A 19806-nucleotide genomic window follows, 5' to 3' on the forward strand; every position below is an offset into this window, starting at 1 on the left:
TCAACCACTAAAGCAATAGATATACCAAATCAAGGATGTAGCACACGAAAAAGCCAGAAAGCTATTTCTAGGTATTATACAAAATCAGATTTAAAGAAAACATAAGAACAAGTGAGAAGTCGAAGACATGTGGTATGAAGTCCTTTGGAGCTGATTCTGTAACATGTGGATGCATCAACTCATGAACCATCAAGTTTAAAGTGGGATAAAAGAGAAGAAATGTAAGCAGGCAAGACATTTCAATGGTGAAGATACAAGCCATTTGGGGAAAACTACCCCAAATAACTTTTGTGGAAAATTGTGCTTCAGTCAGAACAGCTCAATTTTCTTTCCAACTGACTGGCTGGATTGAATAGAGGAGAATGCAGTGAGCCTACAATTCACTTCAAAATCAAGAGAACAAAATAGCCACCTAGGACACTGCTTTGAACAGGCAACAAGAGCCACACCTCAGTGAGTCAAAGGGATTCTTTATGCAGTGTTCACTGATATGCTACTAATTCTCATACTGTAAGGACAGATTTTCTTTTTTTGTGTATTTTTTTTTTACACACGGCCCACCATATTGCATATTACCTATGTAAATCAGAATAAAAACACTTCCCAGAACTCTAATGCAGTAAAATCTACAGCATGTATAAATGATACCATATTTTTCCAAATAATAATCTAAGACAGGAACCATTTTGCTCTAAACTACCTTCCCACTCGAGCCAACATTTTGTGCATTCAGCACAGCTACAAATACAAAAGCTAATCCAAAATCAGCACTACAGTGCAAAAATGTGCCAAAATCTTATTAGAAGAGCAAATTGAGCTACAGGGAGCTAGGAAATTAATGTCAGAAACTCATTTTGCTACTTTATGCTGCCTGAAAAAAAGTTTTCAGTTACATTAGAGTGAAAGATGAAAAGGAATTTCAGAAACACATGTGCTGTATCACAGATCCAATTAAAAAGTTATAGGAGACAATGTTGCCTTTGGTGGTAAGGAAAGTTAAACTTAAAAATCTATTGAAACAGAGGCAAATCTTACTTTGCAGAACCCTACATCCTTAAATAAACAGGCAAACTCATTGCACACAAAGGCTGTGGCATTTCATTCCTGTGTGGGATCTGTTATAGCCACTTGACCAGCAAACAGGTATGAACATTACAAGGGTAGTCATGCAGTCCTTTTGCGCACATGGACACCAGAAAGCTCCCGGGAGGATGGGAACACAGCTCCTTCCGTGGCTGCACGGCCCCAGCTGGTGAAGAGAGCTCCCACACCATGCTCCAGGTCATTCCTCACAGCTATTCATGCAATTAGGCTGGAGTTTAGGTGAGGCACCGAGAGCCAGGTGAGCTTAAGCGGTTAAAAGAGCCGACCTCAGCCAAGCCAGGTCACCCTGACTGAAAGGGGGTGTGCACAAACTGTTTGTCTGCCAGATTTGAGGAGAGGAGGAAGGGCAGTAACCTCTGGCAGTGAGGAGGAACACCAGGCTGAAGGGAATCTGAAAATAACTGGACAGAGCAAGGCTTTCAGCTAGCGCTGAAGCAGCCAGATACACGTCCAAAGCAGGGATACACATCAAAATCCATGACACATGGTCTTCTCAGATGCTGGAACAACTGTGGAGCTCACTTCAAAACAGAGACTGCTCCCTATAGAAAGGACATCCTAAGGCACACATATCCTTGTGGCTCTGTAGGTCTCTCTGAGAACACCAAGCCATTGCACAGAGCAAGAAACAACCTCACCTGCTTTAAAAAGAAAGGGACACTAAACTAGAATTGTTGTGTTCAAGACTGAAATAAGCCACAACAATCTGAATGAACAATATATATAATGGCTCACTGGCCACCTCTTTTCTGCATGTGAATCAAAACCAACTCCTCTAAAATTAGCAGAGCTATGCTGGCGCTCAGCTGGTGCAACTGGAAGAAAAATCAAGCCCTACATAGTTCATATATAGCTCAGAGGCCATCAGCCAACCCTGAAAAATTAAGCATTCTAAGAGTGAAACACCTGACCCAGAGAATAGGTAAAAATCACAATAAACCTCTACGTTTCTTAAGGCACTCTTCCTCTCAGCAAGCCCAGAAGCAGTTCCAAATCCTGAGGGTGCAACCCATGGTGAACGGTGTGAAACGATGGAGACAAGACAGAAGTTACAAAGGCTACATTCTACACTGTGACAGGACAGCGAGACACACACAGTGCCAGCTCCTACCTGGAACATGGAAATGTTTAGGGGCCTGAGCGTAAGTTGGAGTGAGAGGGCGACTGTCAGGCCGATAGGGGACAGGGGAGTTCCGACCGCTGGACGGCTCATTGCCTCCAATGAAAGAATGGAGAAAACAAAATGAGAAGAGGGAGAGCAATAATAATAATTAAAAAAAAAAGAAAAAAAAAGAAAAAAAAAAGCAAGCCCAATCAAACCCAAACAAAACTGGTGGAATCAAAACCTCCAGGGAGAAAAGAAGTTGAAACAAAAGTATAAATACAAACAATAAGGAGAACTGGTAGTAGCCCTGGTGACATTTTTTCCCCCCTGATATTCCTGCAGAGACAAAAATTCACGTTCAGGCTGGAGTTGAGGTTTGAGCAGCTCAGACTCATTCTGACGGCATGCAGGCAGGAGCTTATAGCTGGTGATTAGATGGGCCGTATAGGGAAGAAGAATGGAAGGTTACTTGGCAATGATTTTTTTAGTACGGAGATTGATATTTGGAATTAATAGGCGCAAATACGGAGCAGAGTAGTTGATATGCAAACCCAAAGCAGATAGAAGCAGATGCTGGCAGTTACTACAGTTCACTAAACCAAAAGTGTGCAGAAACCAGAAACAGAAAATAGCTGTTAGGTCACTTGGCCCATATCAAAAGGCATAACTGTTCCTCAAACACTCTTTCATTGGTTTAGGAAAATTCTGATATGGCAAAATAATTTGTAAAGCAGCGCAGCCCATCTGGTGGCTGCGCACACATCATTCGTGCCACTCCATATCTGTCAATGCCAAATTTGGTTCTGATGACCATACTTCTTCACCACTGCTGATTTAGCAAATCTGAATCTAATACCTAAAAACCTCAGTTCTAGTTTGCACACACAGTTTGTTCCACTTGTTGGATTACTTTTATTGGGACTAACCCTTTTTCTCCTGACAATGCACCACAGCAATCCAACCGTCCTGAAAATTTCTGTCTTGTCAGGGAGGGAGGGCTGTTGCACAACCACGATGGTGGATCCCAAGGATCAAGACTTAACAGCCAGATATATCCATTCACATCTGTGTGTGTGTACCTTGAAAGAATGCAGCTGCCACTTTTATTGTACTGTTCTTCAAACTAGAGCAAACTCACACAAAGAAAACCATTCACACAGGTGCTTATTTCACATGGGTGGGGGATGATCCCAGCAGTGAAAAGTAGGGGAACCAAATCCCTTCCATTTTTAAAGTACGTACTAGGACTTAAAAAACCCTAGAAATGTTGATTAAGAAAGCAGGAAAAAAATGGAGGGTGGAGGAGGAAATGATAACAAATACAGAAGGGCTATAAAACATAAGAAAAAATAAATTTCAGGCCTGTTTCCTATGTCCTGTTGGAGGCCCCAGAACCTTAGACTCAACACACTATTTATCTATTTGAGGTGGGGAAACAGGTGTGGGAGAAGGAAAAAACAAGTTTTCTTTACAATTTACACAAGAAATCCTCTTTTACTTGAACAGTCATCTACCAATCCAAGAGGCACTGAAGGGGAAAAGAAAAAAGCTCTTTTACAAACCTTGCTGAGATGCGCCCCAGAGGCTTCAGCCAGTATATAAGTTAACCCACTGCATACGAATGTTTTAAAAATTACATGCACAGTTCAGGGGGCTTGGCTGTACAAAATTTGTCCAGAGGAATGCATGTGCAAGATTCTGTATTTACCACTTTGACATTTCAGCCCTAAATGACATGATGCTCTCTCAACCACATGTGCTGATGGTGTTTTTCTATTCTGGGTGCAGTGATGCCGAGCTTCTGGCCAGGTAACAGTAAGGGCTGGGTTTGCTACCTCTGAAAATGAATGATTAGTTAAACATTATTGTTATATCTCAATCTATAGGCCTTTACTTAGCAATTCCAATATTGTGTTCTACTTCTCCACCCTTTGATATGTTGTGATCGTGAGACATCTCACTTGATTTTACTCATGTCTCTTGATTCTACTGAGAAATTATGAGTTACTTTTCAGCAAAATCATTGTTTTATATGGAAAAAATCCCATCAATAGTAATATGTCTTGAGATATAGTTAGTCCTTTATAGAGAATGTCACTCTGCCTTTTTGCTTCCTTTGGCAATTATACCCAATGGAAGAGAAAAAACAAAAGGGATTTATTGACCTGTGGACTTGTCTCAACAGAAGAGTCACAAATACATTTTACCTGTTGGGAACTGGTAGACCAAATGTGTGCATGTTCAATTTGCAATGCTTCTATCACCAACACTACAAATACAGAGAAGAAACCCTTCTTAGACCCCTGTCTACCTCTAGACACAACTAAGTGTGCTCACACCCATAAATGTATGCTGGCTGGTCTTGCATCTGGGACACAGATAATTTGTTCAGAGAGAACTGGACATGTTGTATAATGCAGCCAGTACCAGGCAGGCAGTCACTGTGGTATCATCCTGCATGTGATGCTTTACAGATGCCTCTGTTGGCTTCTATTTCCTGGGGTACCTAATGACTCCTGTTAGTAGTAACAAATAACTCATCTTTACACTTCCTAGGATGGCAGCCTCATTGCCTCCAACCTCTGCAAGAAGGAATGGTACATTCACTTAGATTCCCATTAGGCCATCCCTGAGGAGCCCACTCTCATAACGAGGCTTAAGTGCTTGGGATGCAGCAGCAAAACCACCCACAATTTATGGAAGCAGTGCCAACATCTGTGGAATGTGCACATGCACAGAGGAAAGCAGAGCTCCTGGCTGCCTGTGCCTGTCTCCCAGGGCCTCGTGGCCAGCCTGCTTGCAGCTTTACATAAAAACCCATTAAATTTGGGTTCCTTGCCTGCACAGAAATGGCTCTCTCACTGCCGCAGATATGCTGTTACTACTCTTAACTCCCCAAAGCAACAAGAGCACTCCATTTCACCAGCACTGCAGAAAGAACTAATTCTTGCACCCTGGTCATCAAGTTGAGTATGTCTGTGTGTAGGTGGGGGGATGTTAAGAGATAATGGAACAAGCTTAATCTAAAAATCAATCATTAGAGCACAGCAGAAGGAAAATTCAGAGGCTTTTTTTTCTTTCATTCTTTTTGCTCCATCAGGTAGTTGTTCTCTATAGCTGAATTTGTTAGGCAAGTTGCCCTAGCAGCCAGGAATAGAACTGCTTGCCCACACACAGCCCAGTGTAATGCAGGTCCCTGCTGCCTTCTGAAGTGCTCACCACTGGGCTCACTGTGGGATTCGCAAGCTCAGCTCACAGAATCAGGCCAAAAAACCCATATGCAACCAACACAGCATTCTGTCAACTTGCAGCCAACACTGAGCCTTCTGTCAGGTTCCAGTTTAGTTGCTCTACTTCTGAGTAGACTTAAGAAAACAAGCTCCAAAGTACCTGAAACCCTTACTCCTGTTCAGGTTTTGTCAAACTATCATACATCTTCTTGAACAGATGTGTAGCCTTTATTTCACACACAAAACTGAAAAGCATTGAAAAGCCAATACACAACTGTCTTCCAGTGCAGAACTTGCACCTGCATCCACAAAACCCTGGAAATAGTTACCAGGTACAGAAAGCATTTGATTTCAGAGAAGGAAAGAGGGAACCTGTGAAAATCAAGGTCCAAATTCTCTATGAAGGTGGGTACATTCCTCATGGGAAGGTCTGCGAGCAAAGGAATACACATTACTTTGGAACCCTTTTACATGAAAATCTTATGGGGGCTTTGCAATATTCTTGAATGCCTCTGAAAAATTCTAGGCATGCAAGATGAAATCCTGGCTCTCAATGAGGGTTCTGTCTCTTATTTCAGAAGGGTCAGAGTTTCTTTCATTCGTGGACTTGTTTTGATTCTTTCATAGCAAAGACAGTGCTTTATTGAGACAAGACCAAATTCAGTGGAGAGTCCAAATTAGATTAAATGATGTTTAAATGGATGTATATTACACACTCTTCCAGCTTTTTCAACATATATGTTACATCAACAAATTCTCACTCTAAGGCATGTTTAGTCCCTTTCACTCATCCAATTTCTTTACTTTTGGCTGTGTTTATAAGGTTTAATCACTATGCTTCTTTAAGCCTTATGCTGTACGAAAACACACTGGAACTGGTCTAAGTGTCTTCTTTTCTGGCCTGAGTATACAAAATAACATGGGTGTAATGTGTCATATGACACTTCAGGTATCATTATGCTGCTGGGAAATCATGCCCCTTTACCAAAGCAGTTGAGACATGACCTGTATTTTCTGACTCCTAAAGGGAAAAACCCCAAAATATATATTTTTGTAAAATCTTTCTTACAAACCAACATCAAGGTCACCTTCTTGCTAAAAGTACAAGTGAGAAAGGCTGAGCCACTAAAAATATCACGTGGTGCCTCTTCTGTCACAGAATTTGAGCTTTCAGGAGCTTGGATGAGTTATGACACATAAATGCTGTCCAGGCCTTCAGAAAATTGAAGATTTCTACATCTTTCAGGACATACCTGATAAAAAACCATACTCCCCCCTTCTGTCTACAGCACTTGCAGTCCCACTTGGCCTTTTCTAACAATAACTGAGAAAGATACCTGACCTACATGCCAAGGTGATTCTTTGCAATCTGAAAACAATAAGCATGGATTTCCAATAGTTCTTCTCATTTATCTGTTGAAGAAGCTATTTTCTCAACAGAAAAACAATGAAAATGCCACTTGAAAGAGTGTGAGCATTAATTTGGATTTACAGCAAAGAAATATTGAAATTGCAAGGACTATGAATTAACTGCATGCTGAAATGAGCAGTAAAGCTATTTTTAAGGGTCCCAATCTTTTTAAGTGAGATTTTTAAAAAATAGAGACATAGTAGAAAAGTGGCCAGTGCAGATTATCAAAAATCATCTTAAAAAAGGCAAGAGTAAAATTAGTGGTGGTGATCTGAAAGCTTAAAGAGCTATGATGTTGAGATCTATGAGCATTTCTTGAAACTTCATGGCAACAACTTGCTTGTAACTGCTTTTAATTATCTCCAGTTTATGAATATCTATATTAATCAATGGTGTCAGATTGGAATCTATGTTCAACTTACTCAGCTTTGCCTTTTTGACCTCTGGTAGGGGATATAAGCTATGACCTTCTCCCCCCAAACAGAAGAGATGGCCCAGCCAAGTGCTCCAGTAGAACTCAGAGTAAAACCACATTCACAAAAAGCAAGAAACAAAACTAAAAGCTTACTGAGCTAAATGAGTTCCTTGAACAGACACAGTGAAAGGAGAATCCTCCAAATCAAACCATAGAAAGTAAAAGATTTAAAAAAAGACAAGATCCTCAAATAATGCATATCCTTACAATGCTACTGCCTTCAGCAGAGCCTGCTGATTTGCACTAGCTGAGGACAGGCCTAGAGATTTTAATTTTAATTTGTTGGGCCCTAATTATTGCCAAGGTAAATAACAAAGATTAAGTTCCTTGTTGCCATTGATCTTTATATCACCTCTTTTTTTTTCTTCTTCATATTTTTGATCACCTTGTTCTCATTCAGGCAATACTGTAATCAAATTTTCACAGCATGTTTTAAGAATGAGGCAGTAATAATTAAATTTGATAAACTAACTGCTGAAGGGATTGTTGTGTACTGCTTTAGAAAGAAGCTAAATTAGGCACATACAGGTTCTGAGTAATAAATGACAGTGCTTCTCTGTGTACTTCTACCAGGTAAATGCTTGGCGACTCTTCAACTAGGGCCCTTAGAAATGACATATTTCCTCCAAAAAAAGGACATTATGTCTATTCTAAACGTAGTTTTGAGTGCAACAGCACATTTTGAGGCATGCTCAGCGACACAGCCATAGGCAACCTCCCCGAGACACGCCTTCACAGCTCTGCCAGAGCGCCAACAGATCTCCAGCCTGGAGGGTACTCCCTGGAGAGAGGCCTGGCTCCTTACCTTTGACATGGGGGATGAAGTGGTGTCGGAATGGGGAGTTGGGGCGGGAGTCATGGAGCGCGGGGCCGCTGGAGCGCGGGGGTGCCACGCGCCGCGCGCCCAGAGCCAGCAGCTCTGCGGCGGTGGGGAGGCGGGGGCAGGACAGAACGGAGACAAAGAAAAGCAATAAGAGACAGGCAGGGAAGGAGGCTTCGAAGGAAGCAGAAAAAAAAAGGCATTGAACAATTAGGATTCTGGAAAGAAGGAAGGAGAAAAAACAACAAAACGGTTAAAGACGCGCCAAAGGGCCCCGTAAATGTTAAGACAAAATTACAGGAAGTGTTAGAAGGAAGGCTTAGGTTTGAACTGCATCGCTAATTTAGCATAACATCATTGGCTTAATGAGCTTCTAAGCAATGCCTTGTTACCAGAAAGTAGCCTGCTACCAGCATGCAAACATCACAAACACTTACGCTCAATTAGTTAAGAAAGCAGCTGGTTTGAAAAGTGCCTGACCAAAAAATGTCAGTCAAGAGGCATGCAAGCTGTTTTCTATTGTTTTAAGACATTCCTAAAATGCTGCCAACATCAGCTAGGGCACCAGTGGAGGAAAAGGCTGCAAACTTTTTCAGAACTTGTAGCACTCGATTTTTGAAGAACCTTATCCTGACAACGTCAGTACAGAAGTTCACTTCTCTCTCAAGGGCTAGCTAAGAGCAAAAGAGAAGTGATCTGGGGCCACTGGGTTTATTCAGAGAGAAACTATTCTTGCAAAATAACATGTTGAAAAGAAGTGCTATTAGGAGGAAAAACCATATATGTTTGTGCTATTATTCAATAAATAATTACTGTAGGAAAATTATTAAAGTAGCTTTAACAATTACCCCACAACAGGGTAAGAACCATCAAATGACAAATTATACAGAATTATTTCTGTGTCATATGAGGATCAGTAACAGGTGAGCCCAAGATGAGATCATCTGTACATAGATAAGTCCGAACAAATATCTCTCCAGAAAATCCTTCAGGCTGTGGACTTTAGAAGATTTTACATTGGCTCACATGTCTGGCTTGAGCCCATCTGCCCATCACAAGAGTTACATAAACAGAGGTTGCTTCTGGGGAAGGTCTTTGACTGAACACAGACAGTAAAACCCAATCACTATCAAGTCTAGAATAGGGAGGGAATTTGTTCATATCCCTGAGACAACAGATAAAAATGGAAAAATCCCCTCAGTCATGGAGAACCAAGCAACAGAAGTTTGCAGCTTTTTCACGTTTTCAAGTCTCTTTCAGTTTCAGTTATAACGTCATCTTAAAACACAGTCATGTTGTCAGCACTAAGTATCAGACACAATTTGCTTCTGTCCCACCTCCCTTGGGTCCCTTAAATAAGGCATTCACTGACAGACACAATTGGCTGCTTTCAGCCCACCCCCACTAGGAAATGGCTACAGCATTCAAGTTCCACAGTGGTGGCTCTATTATAAATCTTTAATTTTAAAAATGCAGCTCCTATTGCATATGGGCTTTTGGCATCCCAACTGTTCAGCTGTAATTACCAAGGAAGATGAAACCATGCAATTGTATCAATTAATTTAAAAACAGATCACAAAGATTTAATTCATTACCATACACAATAAAATCAGTCTTGAAAAGTCTTCAATGAGTAGCATTTAGCAATACATTTATATGCATTTTGGGTGTGGATGAATAGCTCATTTTCATATCTTGCTTTTAGATATACAACCAGTAATTTGAAGGCACTGGGAACCTGAATGACCTGCAATTTTTCTGTATTGTACATAGGACTTGGTACCTCACTGCTAAACCAGAAATAAAGTGTGTTTTCAAGTGTTCCCAGGCAATTGCCTACAGCTTGAATTAAAAAGATACCTTCTGAGTCCATGTCTTAAAAAATGACAAGCAATTTGGAACATATGGGTGTTTTGCTTCTGAATATGAGATTCTATGGCTGCATCAAGCTTTAAAGGAATTTTTTACAAGGGAACAAACCTAAATTACTAACTTCTGTACAGTCAAGCCATAATTTTTGTTTCCAATATGTGATACTTTTCCCAAACTCCAGAATGAACTTCACGATTCACCGCTGCAAATTTTTGCTTGCTTTCAGAAACATACAAATATTTTTAAAACAATTGATTGGAAACAAAACCAGAAGATGCATATTTACGATGCAAGAAACAGTCACCCTAGTGCAAAAGACTATGTCAATCCAGAACAAAAATCAGGTAGAAAAAGAGACATTAAAATATACAACAATTTTTGAATCCTAAACTTCCACTTCTAAGAGAAAGAAGCGCTTCACTGCACCACTGAGTGGCATAATACAGAAACATTATTTTTGCACGGATTTGTAATGCAGCTGGCCTTACCAGGTCTGTGGAAGTGCTGGGGGGAACGTGACATGGTGGGGGTGTAGCTGTGCCGGCTGTACACGGGAGAGTTAATGGAGCCCTGGCTGGTAGACCGGTGAATCATGCGGTCCCGAACGTCCTGGTAGCCCTGCAGGACAGAGGCAGCCACTGGTAAATGTAAAGGCACAGAACACATTTTTAGCAGCACTTAAGTTCTGTGGATCTGAAGGCATCAGCAGAAGCGACTGAAATAGCAACATCCCTTAAGCTTTCAACCTACTTCATTAGCACTGCTCTCCAAGGATCTGCTCCAACCCATTTTTATAGTCAGAATTCAGTCTTGGAAGGTTCCAACTCCACCTGTAATTTCTTTTAAACTCTGTAATAATCCTCGATTTGCCCACATTCCCTGACTCCATAAGGGAAGCGACATCCAGAGCATGTGTGTCCTGCAGTGTCCTGCACAAGACACACGAGCTGGCCATCAGTGAGCTAACTTGGAGACCAGCAAGAATTCACTAGCTGCAGCAGAGAGCTCTCTCTGGCTAAACTGACCATGTGTCACCAGCTACAGCAGCAGGTATTTATATCCAAATCAGATTTGCCATTCACCTGAAAACATGACACCTTGTACAGCAAAATTCAGTTTACTTGGTTTCCTTGGGGTATAAACAGCCAATAAAGGAAACAAACAAAAAACCTCAAAACAAACTACACCCTCACCCCCCACCCCTCCATGAAGTAAACAAAACCAGGACAAAAGGGAAAGGACTGATTAATGCATGAAGATTTAAAAGAAATTTTACAGTCCCTTAATTTTTAACTAGTAGGAATAAGTACAACTTTTATGGTGCAAAGAAGCAACAGGATAATGCAGCGATAATGATTTTGCATCTATTGTACCCTGACAAACGACTTCCCAACTGCTTCATGTTATTAGGATGTTCAAATTAACTCCTCTGGCAAAGCAAAACCAAACCAGACCATATAGTTATGTTTTCTTCAAGACAAAACTGCAAATGTTTCAGTAGCAAACGTGGGTTATTATTTGGATGCTTAGAGCAGCATTTTGTCTCCTGTAAATCCTGCAGCTCTCGAGACCTGAATCCGCCTGTGCCACGAGGAGCAGGAATGTACCAGAAGTGACGCCTGCTGGACAAAGGGCTCTGCTTTACAGACAGCAAGTGAGAGGAGTGGCAGCTCCACTTCTTGTACAATCTCTCAGTAAGAGCTTCATGTTTCCTTCTTAGAAATAACTTTTGTTAAGTTTCAACATTGAGGAAAACACGCCTGTGTGGCAAACAGATATGGATCTGACCGACAACAAACCCAACGCCTGCACTGGCTCAAGGGAATAATTCTAATCACAGAAGGACACTGCTCCCAAAGGTTCCACCAAACTTACTTCTGCAGAAGGGGTAGGTGATAAAGTCCTTGGAGACTGCAAAGATATAAAAAATAAGGTTATGAAAGATCACTGCATATGCTGGGCCAGAAAATGGTAATCTAGACATTGCTGCAGATACTCTGACATGTGACAGTGCAAAGTGGCAATGCAGAAATCACTGAGACCATTCCAGCAATGGAATCTGGTTTTTCCACCTGGCTCAGGGACTGGTCCATAAATCACTGATATTTAAAGTTTCTGGGAGAATCTTTATAAGTGTGATTAATTCAGTCAAGTACCATGCAAGATGATCTTAGCCATCTAATCATTGTGGTAATTAAAACATAGCTGTAAAGATCAAAATCAGAAAGAGTTATTAATTTAACAACCATGCCTGTCATGAAGAAATCTTTAAAATGGAAATCAAAAGTAAATCAACTTAACTCAGAGCTTTGCATGGAAAATCAAAATACAGCGTATCTTCCAGGATGAAGAATGTTTTCTCTCCAACACACACGCTCTGGCAAAAATGTGCTTCTCCCCAAGGCCTTTACATTTCATACCCATGCAAAGGAGCACGTAGTTGTCATCAACATTTCTTTGATATGACCTCCTTTAAATCTCTGTGTTCCTCCATGGTTACGTAAGGAGAACAGATAGGAAATACAAGCATGTGTACTGAAAGAACTGCACAAAGGCCAGTGGGCAGAAATATGCACAATATTATGAAAAGTTTCTGTAACACAGATAGGGAAACTGAGGCAAGAAATACCTTTAGATGAAACATATGATTAGGCATATACTGATGGTACAAACAAGAATAAAGGCTATGTGTAATTACCAGTTATGTGTTCTTCAACCACCAGACAATTTGAAGCTGGGAGATCAGGATTTAATTATTTCCTTTGTGCACAAAACTTCAATATCATTTGTCATAGTAAACTGGGTAAGAGATTATGCTTTAAAATAAGACCACAATTATAGAATGATATAGTTATTAAGATAATATCTCAGAAGCAAAACTGCTGATTCTGGTCCAACTACTACACTAATGTACAACAGCAGTAGTGTAAAATGCATGCAGAGTTTCTGGTAATAAATATCCAGCTGGTAGATATCCATAAATTTTGGATTGAGAGACTATTCACTCTCAAGGAGCTGGTGACACTGGGAATGCTAAGTATCCAAACAAAGGAACAATGTTTTTTATTGGATACAGGACAAGTCCTTTTCAGCAAGTTTCCGTAAAGCTGTTAAAAACAGCTTTTGCTACTTTCCATCAAAGCCTTAAAAGTCTTTTATATTCATATTTTCCTACTTCCTATCATCTAACAGCAGCAGCTGTAAAAACTTTGCTCCACATGAAACATACACAGTGCTTTGGAACAATATTCTCTAAAAGACTGAGAGCTAACCCAAAACTTTCAATATGAATGAAAAAAGCACATGCTGTGAGGTACAGTCCCACATTTTTCTACTAGCAATTCATGTGTTACTCTAAATAAATGAATTTCTATCATCTGCTGGGGTTACCTGGATGCTGAGGTAATGGCTACAGTAAAAGGTAGTCATAGGAATCTAAGACTGGGAAGGCAGCCCAGAAAGTAGCATGCTGAATCCAGGTATTTTTCCTTTCATGTATTTTTACTTCATCACTAGCTGACATCGTCTCGTGGCTTTTTGGGAAATGGAACCTCACTCTGCAGCCAAGTTACATGCACAGGTGAACTGTCAGATCTCAAACTCTGAGGCTGCCAAGGAATGTTGGCTTCTCCAGGTCTTTCAAAACCTGGTCTACCACGGAAGGCCACACTATGATCAGTTTGAAACACACTGTGCAGGCAAGTGAGAAAAGCAGCTCCATCCCCGAACAGCAAGCCAGTGGAAATCCAGTGATGGCTCCAGAAGGGGGAAGGGAAAGAGGTAGAGGAAGGGGAAAGAGAAAAGAAAGAGGGCTTGTTCTGACCAAACTTACATAAAAACTTCTGCTGCAACAGGCTCAATTCTCTCTTGCTTGAATCTGAGAGTCTGCTCTAATACCTGAAGCCACACAGGTAATTTTGTTGTCTGGGAAATTTCTGCTAACTTTTACAGGTGTCATTCTGCATTTCACACTGATGCCATTTTAGCTGTCTTTTACCTGAACTACCAGGTGGGATTCCTGCTCCATTTTGAAGCATCTATCATGTTAGAAAAACATCCTTTTATCATTTCATGTCTGCTTGTTTAGTTAAAGGTGCTTCAGAGCATTTAGTGCTTTCAACAAACAGAATACTTGAAATAAAGGTCATAGAGGTAAAGTGCTGCTTCTCAATACATACCCAACAAAAACTGGCGCTGCCAAAAGACGGCCTCAGTGCCCACCAGGTTGCTGCTTGCAAGGCAGAAGTGGCAGGTCCCGAAGAACCCGAATACCTGGCAGTTTCTGGGAACTTCCTCATGGGTAGCAGAGAATGAATTTCCGCCCTGCTTTGTGCTTGCGAGGCCGATGACAGGCGGAGCCAGGCCGGGCTCCCCGCGAGAGGGCGCCGGGACGGCGCGGAGGAGCGAGCGCGGAGCGCGGAGCGCGGCCGGGACCCGCCCTGCCCCGGCAGCGCAGCCCCGCGCCGCGCAGCCCGCTGCCGCGCTCTCCTCTCCTTCTCTGCCTAAAATGTATCGTTTTCTTGCTGCCTGTTCCCTAGAATGAAGGTTTGTGTCCATCTATGGATTAACTTTGGTGCCTCTTGCGCATCTCCCCTTGTATGGATTAACTTGGTGCCTCTTGCGCATCTCCCCTTGTACAGCCAAAAATCTTTCTTTGCTGAGACTGGTGATTTTTTTGTTTTTTTTTCTTTTTAAATCATGGTGAGGGGCATTTGTAGTTCTACAAGCATAAGCTGAGGGTCGGTCCCCTTTTATTTAACAGCACCACATACACACCCTTTGCAAAGAGAATGCAGGATAAATCACTGTCTGCACGACTAAACCTGTCCCCTTCTTTGCTTTTCAAGATGATGGGGACTGATGTACGTTGTACCAAGATTGCTGTCACTCGATTACCACAACACAAACACAGGGTAAGGGATCACTCTACCCCAATGGGCTTGTGTTCTCATTAGGGCAAGGGAAGGGATGAGAAACAGATACAAAGAGGTGAGGTAACTTGCCCAAGGTGACAGAAGTCAGCAGCAGCACTGGGTGAAAACCCGAGATCTTCTGAAAAGAAGGCGAGAGCTCCTTCTGTTTCCAGAACAAACTTCTGTAGTCACTAGAAATTCACTGAACTTAATGCTGGTGAAAATATGGTGTAAGAAAACCCCAAAGGCTTTTGCTTATTCCCAGAACAAGCATAAAAGCTGACAACTTAGACCATACTGCTTTACCAGCTTCCAACATACTGCTTTGTCAGTAAGAAGCTCCCCTTTAAGGATTAACATATAGTTCACCTTCTCTGGTGAGATTATTCCCCCTGTGTGACTAACAAGAGACATGTGATTGTTGCAGGTTTTGTGGAATGGGTCAGGCCAGTTGGACCTGGTCAGAGGTCACCAATGCATCTCACAGTGGTTTTGAACCAGATGCCAGCTGGATTCACTACCAACATAAATTGGAGGGGAGAAATTCTGTAATGTTCTGACCTGTTAATCTCTTATTTTATTCCTGAGCTGATTTAAAAAACCTAGTTCTATAAAACATTTAAGAACAAAGGAGAAAAACTGATGCAGTTCTGACCTGCTGGTGGGCAGAACACTGTTAAGAAAGCAGATTATTAGTCACACTGAGCTGGTGATCTACAGACCACTGGTGCCTGAATGATTTACTGTAATTCTTTCTTCTTCAACCTATCTTCATACTTAATTCAGTTACAGTCAGTAAGGTCACTGAGATTGCAGCAGTAAATCCATTTCCACGTCCATTTAGATTTGCATTCAGGAAGTCTGATTCAGAGACAGATGGTATTACATGACAAAGCCTGCCTCACAGACCGCACTGGAATCATGTAAATAGTAATTGCAGCTATGGAAATTCACCTGAGAAAACTGGGGACTGACAATCTGAAACATACCTTTACATGCAAGTTTAGAAGAATAAATGACATGGCTTTTCCTTATTTCTGTGTGATACAAGAACCCTTACTAAGTATCAGCAGGTCAAAATGTGAGGCAGGTATTTCTGTAACAAAATTAGCCTGCTTTCCCAGGTGGAAGAGCACTTCATCCTGACACAATTTTATCCAGTATGTCTGGCAAAGTGCTCTGGTGATATATATTTCCCTGAAGTACCAGTGAGACAATTATCCTGCTGCTCCTAGTCCACAGAATATCGTGGTATTCCTCCTATTCTCTTGTGAATTTTGGTGTTCCACAGCACAACAGCACACTGCCTTTTGCCTGACGTGCCTTGCCATTCCCAAAGATTAGGATATCCATGGGAGTTACGAGGAAGCACACAGAGCCAGCCTGCAGACCTGCCCCCTGTGAGTATGTAGGTGTCCAACCCTGCAGCTCCACACGTGAGGCAGCACCCTGAGCGCTCCCAGTTCCCCAGATGAGACAGACACAAAGCAGTGTGAGCAGCAGCAGCAACCACCTCCAGCAGCGCCATGGGAAGCGAAGCAGGCTCTGGATGCAGTGCACAGCAGAATGAGGTGCTGGTGGGTCATTACCTCTCCAAGACTCTGTCTCTCCTGTCTGTCCTCGTAGGCGGAGGTGTAGAATGGCTCATAAGTAATTAGGTCTGGACGTTCAATGTCATAAATGGCCTTGACTTTGGGAATGGCTGCTAAATCCTTGTAATCAAGGATTTCATTGTCTACTTTTGCCTAAAGGTCAAAGACAGAAGATAAATTAACTTACACAAATGCACTGGCAATTTCTGTTTTACACAATTCATGATTTTGTGTATTTGTTGTCACACTGTTGCCATGGAAACCCCTTTTTGGCACCCTACATCTGGAGTGAATGCTTCTTGTTCTTCTCCAGCAGGCCTCCTCTGCAGCAGCTCACAGTGTTTTCTCCTCTCTTAGGGAAGAAAGAACATGGCATATATAGATCTAGTTACAAAAGTTTTTTATCCCCAGTAGTGAGCTGGAAACTTCAGCTCTGCAAATGACTCATTTTGTGGCCTCAGGCAAGTATTTTCACCTTTCTGCTCTTGTTTTCCCATATGTAAAATGGGTGATAACATCAATTTAGTTCACTGATTACAGAGATTACAAAAGGATTTCATGCTGAAGACCACAGACAGATACTCGATTTGTAACTGTGCACACAAGAGGAAACAGAACTTATTGGAAGGAAATAAAAAGACAAGGAGGACTGTCAGGACTGGGTATCCAAACTCCCAAATAAAATAATTACATTGCATTCATCACTCATCCTATGCCCGGGCTTCTGACTAAAGCATTCACTCCTTAACAGCTAGATGGTGTAAGCTTGGACTATTTTTTCCACTAAGACTGCAAGGAGATTTGACTAGTTAAAAAAAATAGAAATAGGAAATAAATTCCAAAGTCAGCTGCACCCATTACAGGGAGACAGAAAGAGGCCTTACATTTAGTTTAGATAACTAATATATTTCTTTACTTACAGGAAAACTTTAAATAAATCATCATACATGTTTATCTACCATACAGAAATACATTTATGACTAAAATTGAAAGAGGGTATTCAAATTGTTTTTCAACCCTTCTAAAAGATACTTTATTCATAGTAGATTGCATAAGGAAACTCACATTCACTTCTGCTCTGAGTGCTAGCATCTAGTAATTTCAAATTAATATGCATTTGCCTTTGCAAGCTCTTTAACAACCACTGATCTTGGTGGTTCTTAAGCAATGCCTTAAACTAGAAACAATACAAAACCTTTCTTGCTAGAGAAGCAAGGTTTGAAATATTTGGGACATTCTACAAACAGACTCAAATCTGTTTAGCTTTGAATTGTCAGATATTAAAAAATACCTTAAACCATTTTAATCCTTAAAATGTTTAGGTATATCAATATATGTTATTTCTGTAGAATTTTTACCAGTATGTTAATGAGGTGCAAATATGTCTGCATACTCTTAATCCAATATCAATTATTACAGATATTTTTGTAGACCCTGATCTAGGCTGCCATGTTGTTCCACAGTGATTTTGAGCAGCAAATTATTTTCATAAGCTACAGTTTATGAAGTCGATATTACCCACATAATGGCAGTTCTCCAGAACATGCTTTGTCTTTTGATATCTACAGTGTCAACACTTTTCATATATCAGCTTATTTTTGTGGTTGTTGAAATGCATAGAACTAGGTTTAACTCAGGACGTGAGATTTGTAATTTTGGACATTTTTTATGCATTATTATAAATGTAACTGCCTAATTTCTGGGGTTTACTCAACATTTTCATCATTATAATCTCAAGGTTATCAATAAAATCAGTGATTTAGCATTATGCTTAATAACATTTATTTTTCCTCAATTAAAAACACCTTTCCTTTCACAACTGAAAAATCTGATTTCTGACTTGGAAGGTGTTGGATCAGATAGGTTTCTTTCAGTGTAGCTGACCTTGCTCCCCACATTCCCCAAGTATAGAGAGCAGACCTCTCAAAAATTGTGTATCAAAGTGCACAGACCTCCTCACAAAATCCTTACAAAGTCGAACGACCCCTGTGCCCTCTGTCCCTCTTCACACCACCAAGTGACATCAAAAGATTTACTGTACCTTTCCAAGAGAAATGTGACCTGGAAAAGGCCTACCCTGCTCTTGAAATCCTGTAGCTATACAAGCTACATGGTGAGGGTTTTAACAATTTGAGCACTAAGATAAAGCATCAGTATAAAAGTGGTTTATTTCAGCACGGGTAGTTGATGTGCAAGCAAAGGCTCGGCAGCTTATTCATCCGAAGGAATACTTACATAGATAGTGTGCCCTGGAGAGCCAGGTATACTGGAACCTGGTCTGGAATAAATGCTTTCTGATGATGTTCTTGTAGGCTGAAAAACAAAAGGGAACTTTTGAGAGCAATCTGAAGCCATTAATGTTGGCAGATTTAAGTGAAGAAATCTGCATGTATCTTGAAAATAACTGAATTTAAGAAAAATGTCAACACAAATGCAAGCATTCTGGCAAATTCCACAATCTTGTGAGGCAAGTGGGGTTTGGGTTTGTTTTTTTTTTTCGTAGGGGAAGGAGTGATGTGAGAGGGGAAGAGGTTTTCTAAATCATACAGTGTAAAAGACTACACTGACAACAGTAATGAACAAAATCAAACAACACCTGCAGAGACACTGTAGGAGCCATACAAAGAACCATTCAGGACAGTCCTGCTGGTCATTTTAGCAACAGGTTAGTTCACAACCACTGCAGGGATCAGCAGTCCAGCAAACAAAACTGTTGTGAGGAGCACAGCACACAGGTAATCTCTTTCCAGGTGCTCAGTCCCTGGATTTCCATTAGGAATGACATCATCAGAAATGAATTCAGCCTTCCTAAGTGAAAGGACCTGAAATCCTTTGCTTGGAGCTGCTCCCTACATCTGCAGCACAAGCAAGATGCAGCAGGGAAGTCAAATGTTGGTTGCAGTGTCATGATTCCCCATACTGCAAAAGTCATGATGTTTAATGACAATGTTCTGCAAACTGAAATTCATGAGAACACTCTCATCCCTACAGAGCCAGTGCTGCTACATTTAGTAGATTTTCCAACACTTTTTCAGGAATAAACAGACACTGATGCCCTGGGGGAAGTTCTGTGACAGGAGAGAAAACAACTGATGACCTGTGGAGATCCTGAAAACCTGATGCATTTGCAAAGTATTCTATTTGATCAAAAGTCACCCTGGTTATTGTGATGATTACTCCTAAACTTGGCACACAGCACTTACACAAGGGTAGTCAAATCAACTATATCCCAACTGCAACTGAGAAACTATGAACAATTTTTGCTCCCTAATTGACTGCAAAGA

General features: G+C 41.1%; 1 protein-coding gene across 20 annotated transcripts in view; it reads right to left on the bottom strand.

Moving 5' to 3' along the window:
* The window catches only part of ABLIM1 (actin binding LIM protein 1), a 189811-nt gene that overhangs the window by 15108 nt on the left and 154897 nt on the right, over positions 1-19806 (bottom strand). For 6 of the 20 annotated variants that reach the window (XM_068198147.1, XM_068198146.1, XM_068198139.1 and 3 more), the window contains 6 exons: positions 18758-18835; positions 16520-16675; positions 11893-11928; positions 10506-10635; positions 8131-8319; positions 2216-2320 (listed from right to left, as the gene is read on the bottom strand). In XM_068198147.1, coding sequence (XP_068054248.1) covers positions 2216-2320; positions 8131-8319; positions 10506-10635; positions 11893-11928; positions 16520-16675; positions 18758-18835 — 694 coding nt within the window. The remainder of the gene's footprint in view (positions 1-2215; positions 2321-8130; positions 8320-10505; positions 10636-11892; positions 11929-16519; positions 16676-18757; positions 18836-19806) is intronic. The other 14 variants (XM_068198155.1, XM_068198151.1, XM_068198144.1 and 11 more) reach the window with 4 other exon arrangements.

Source organism: Anomalospiza imberbis, chromosome 8, assembly GCF_031753505.1.
Source record: "Anomalospiza imberbis isolate Cuckoo-Finch-1a 21T00152 chromosome 8, ASM3175350v1, whole genome shotgun sequence".
In the NCBI taxonomy this organism is placed as follows: domain Eukaryota; kingdom Metazoa; phylum Chordata; class Aves; order Passeriformes; family Viduidae; genus Anomalospiza; species Anomalospiza imberbis.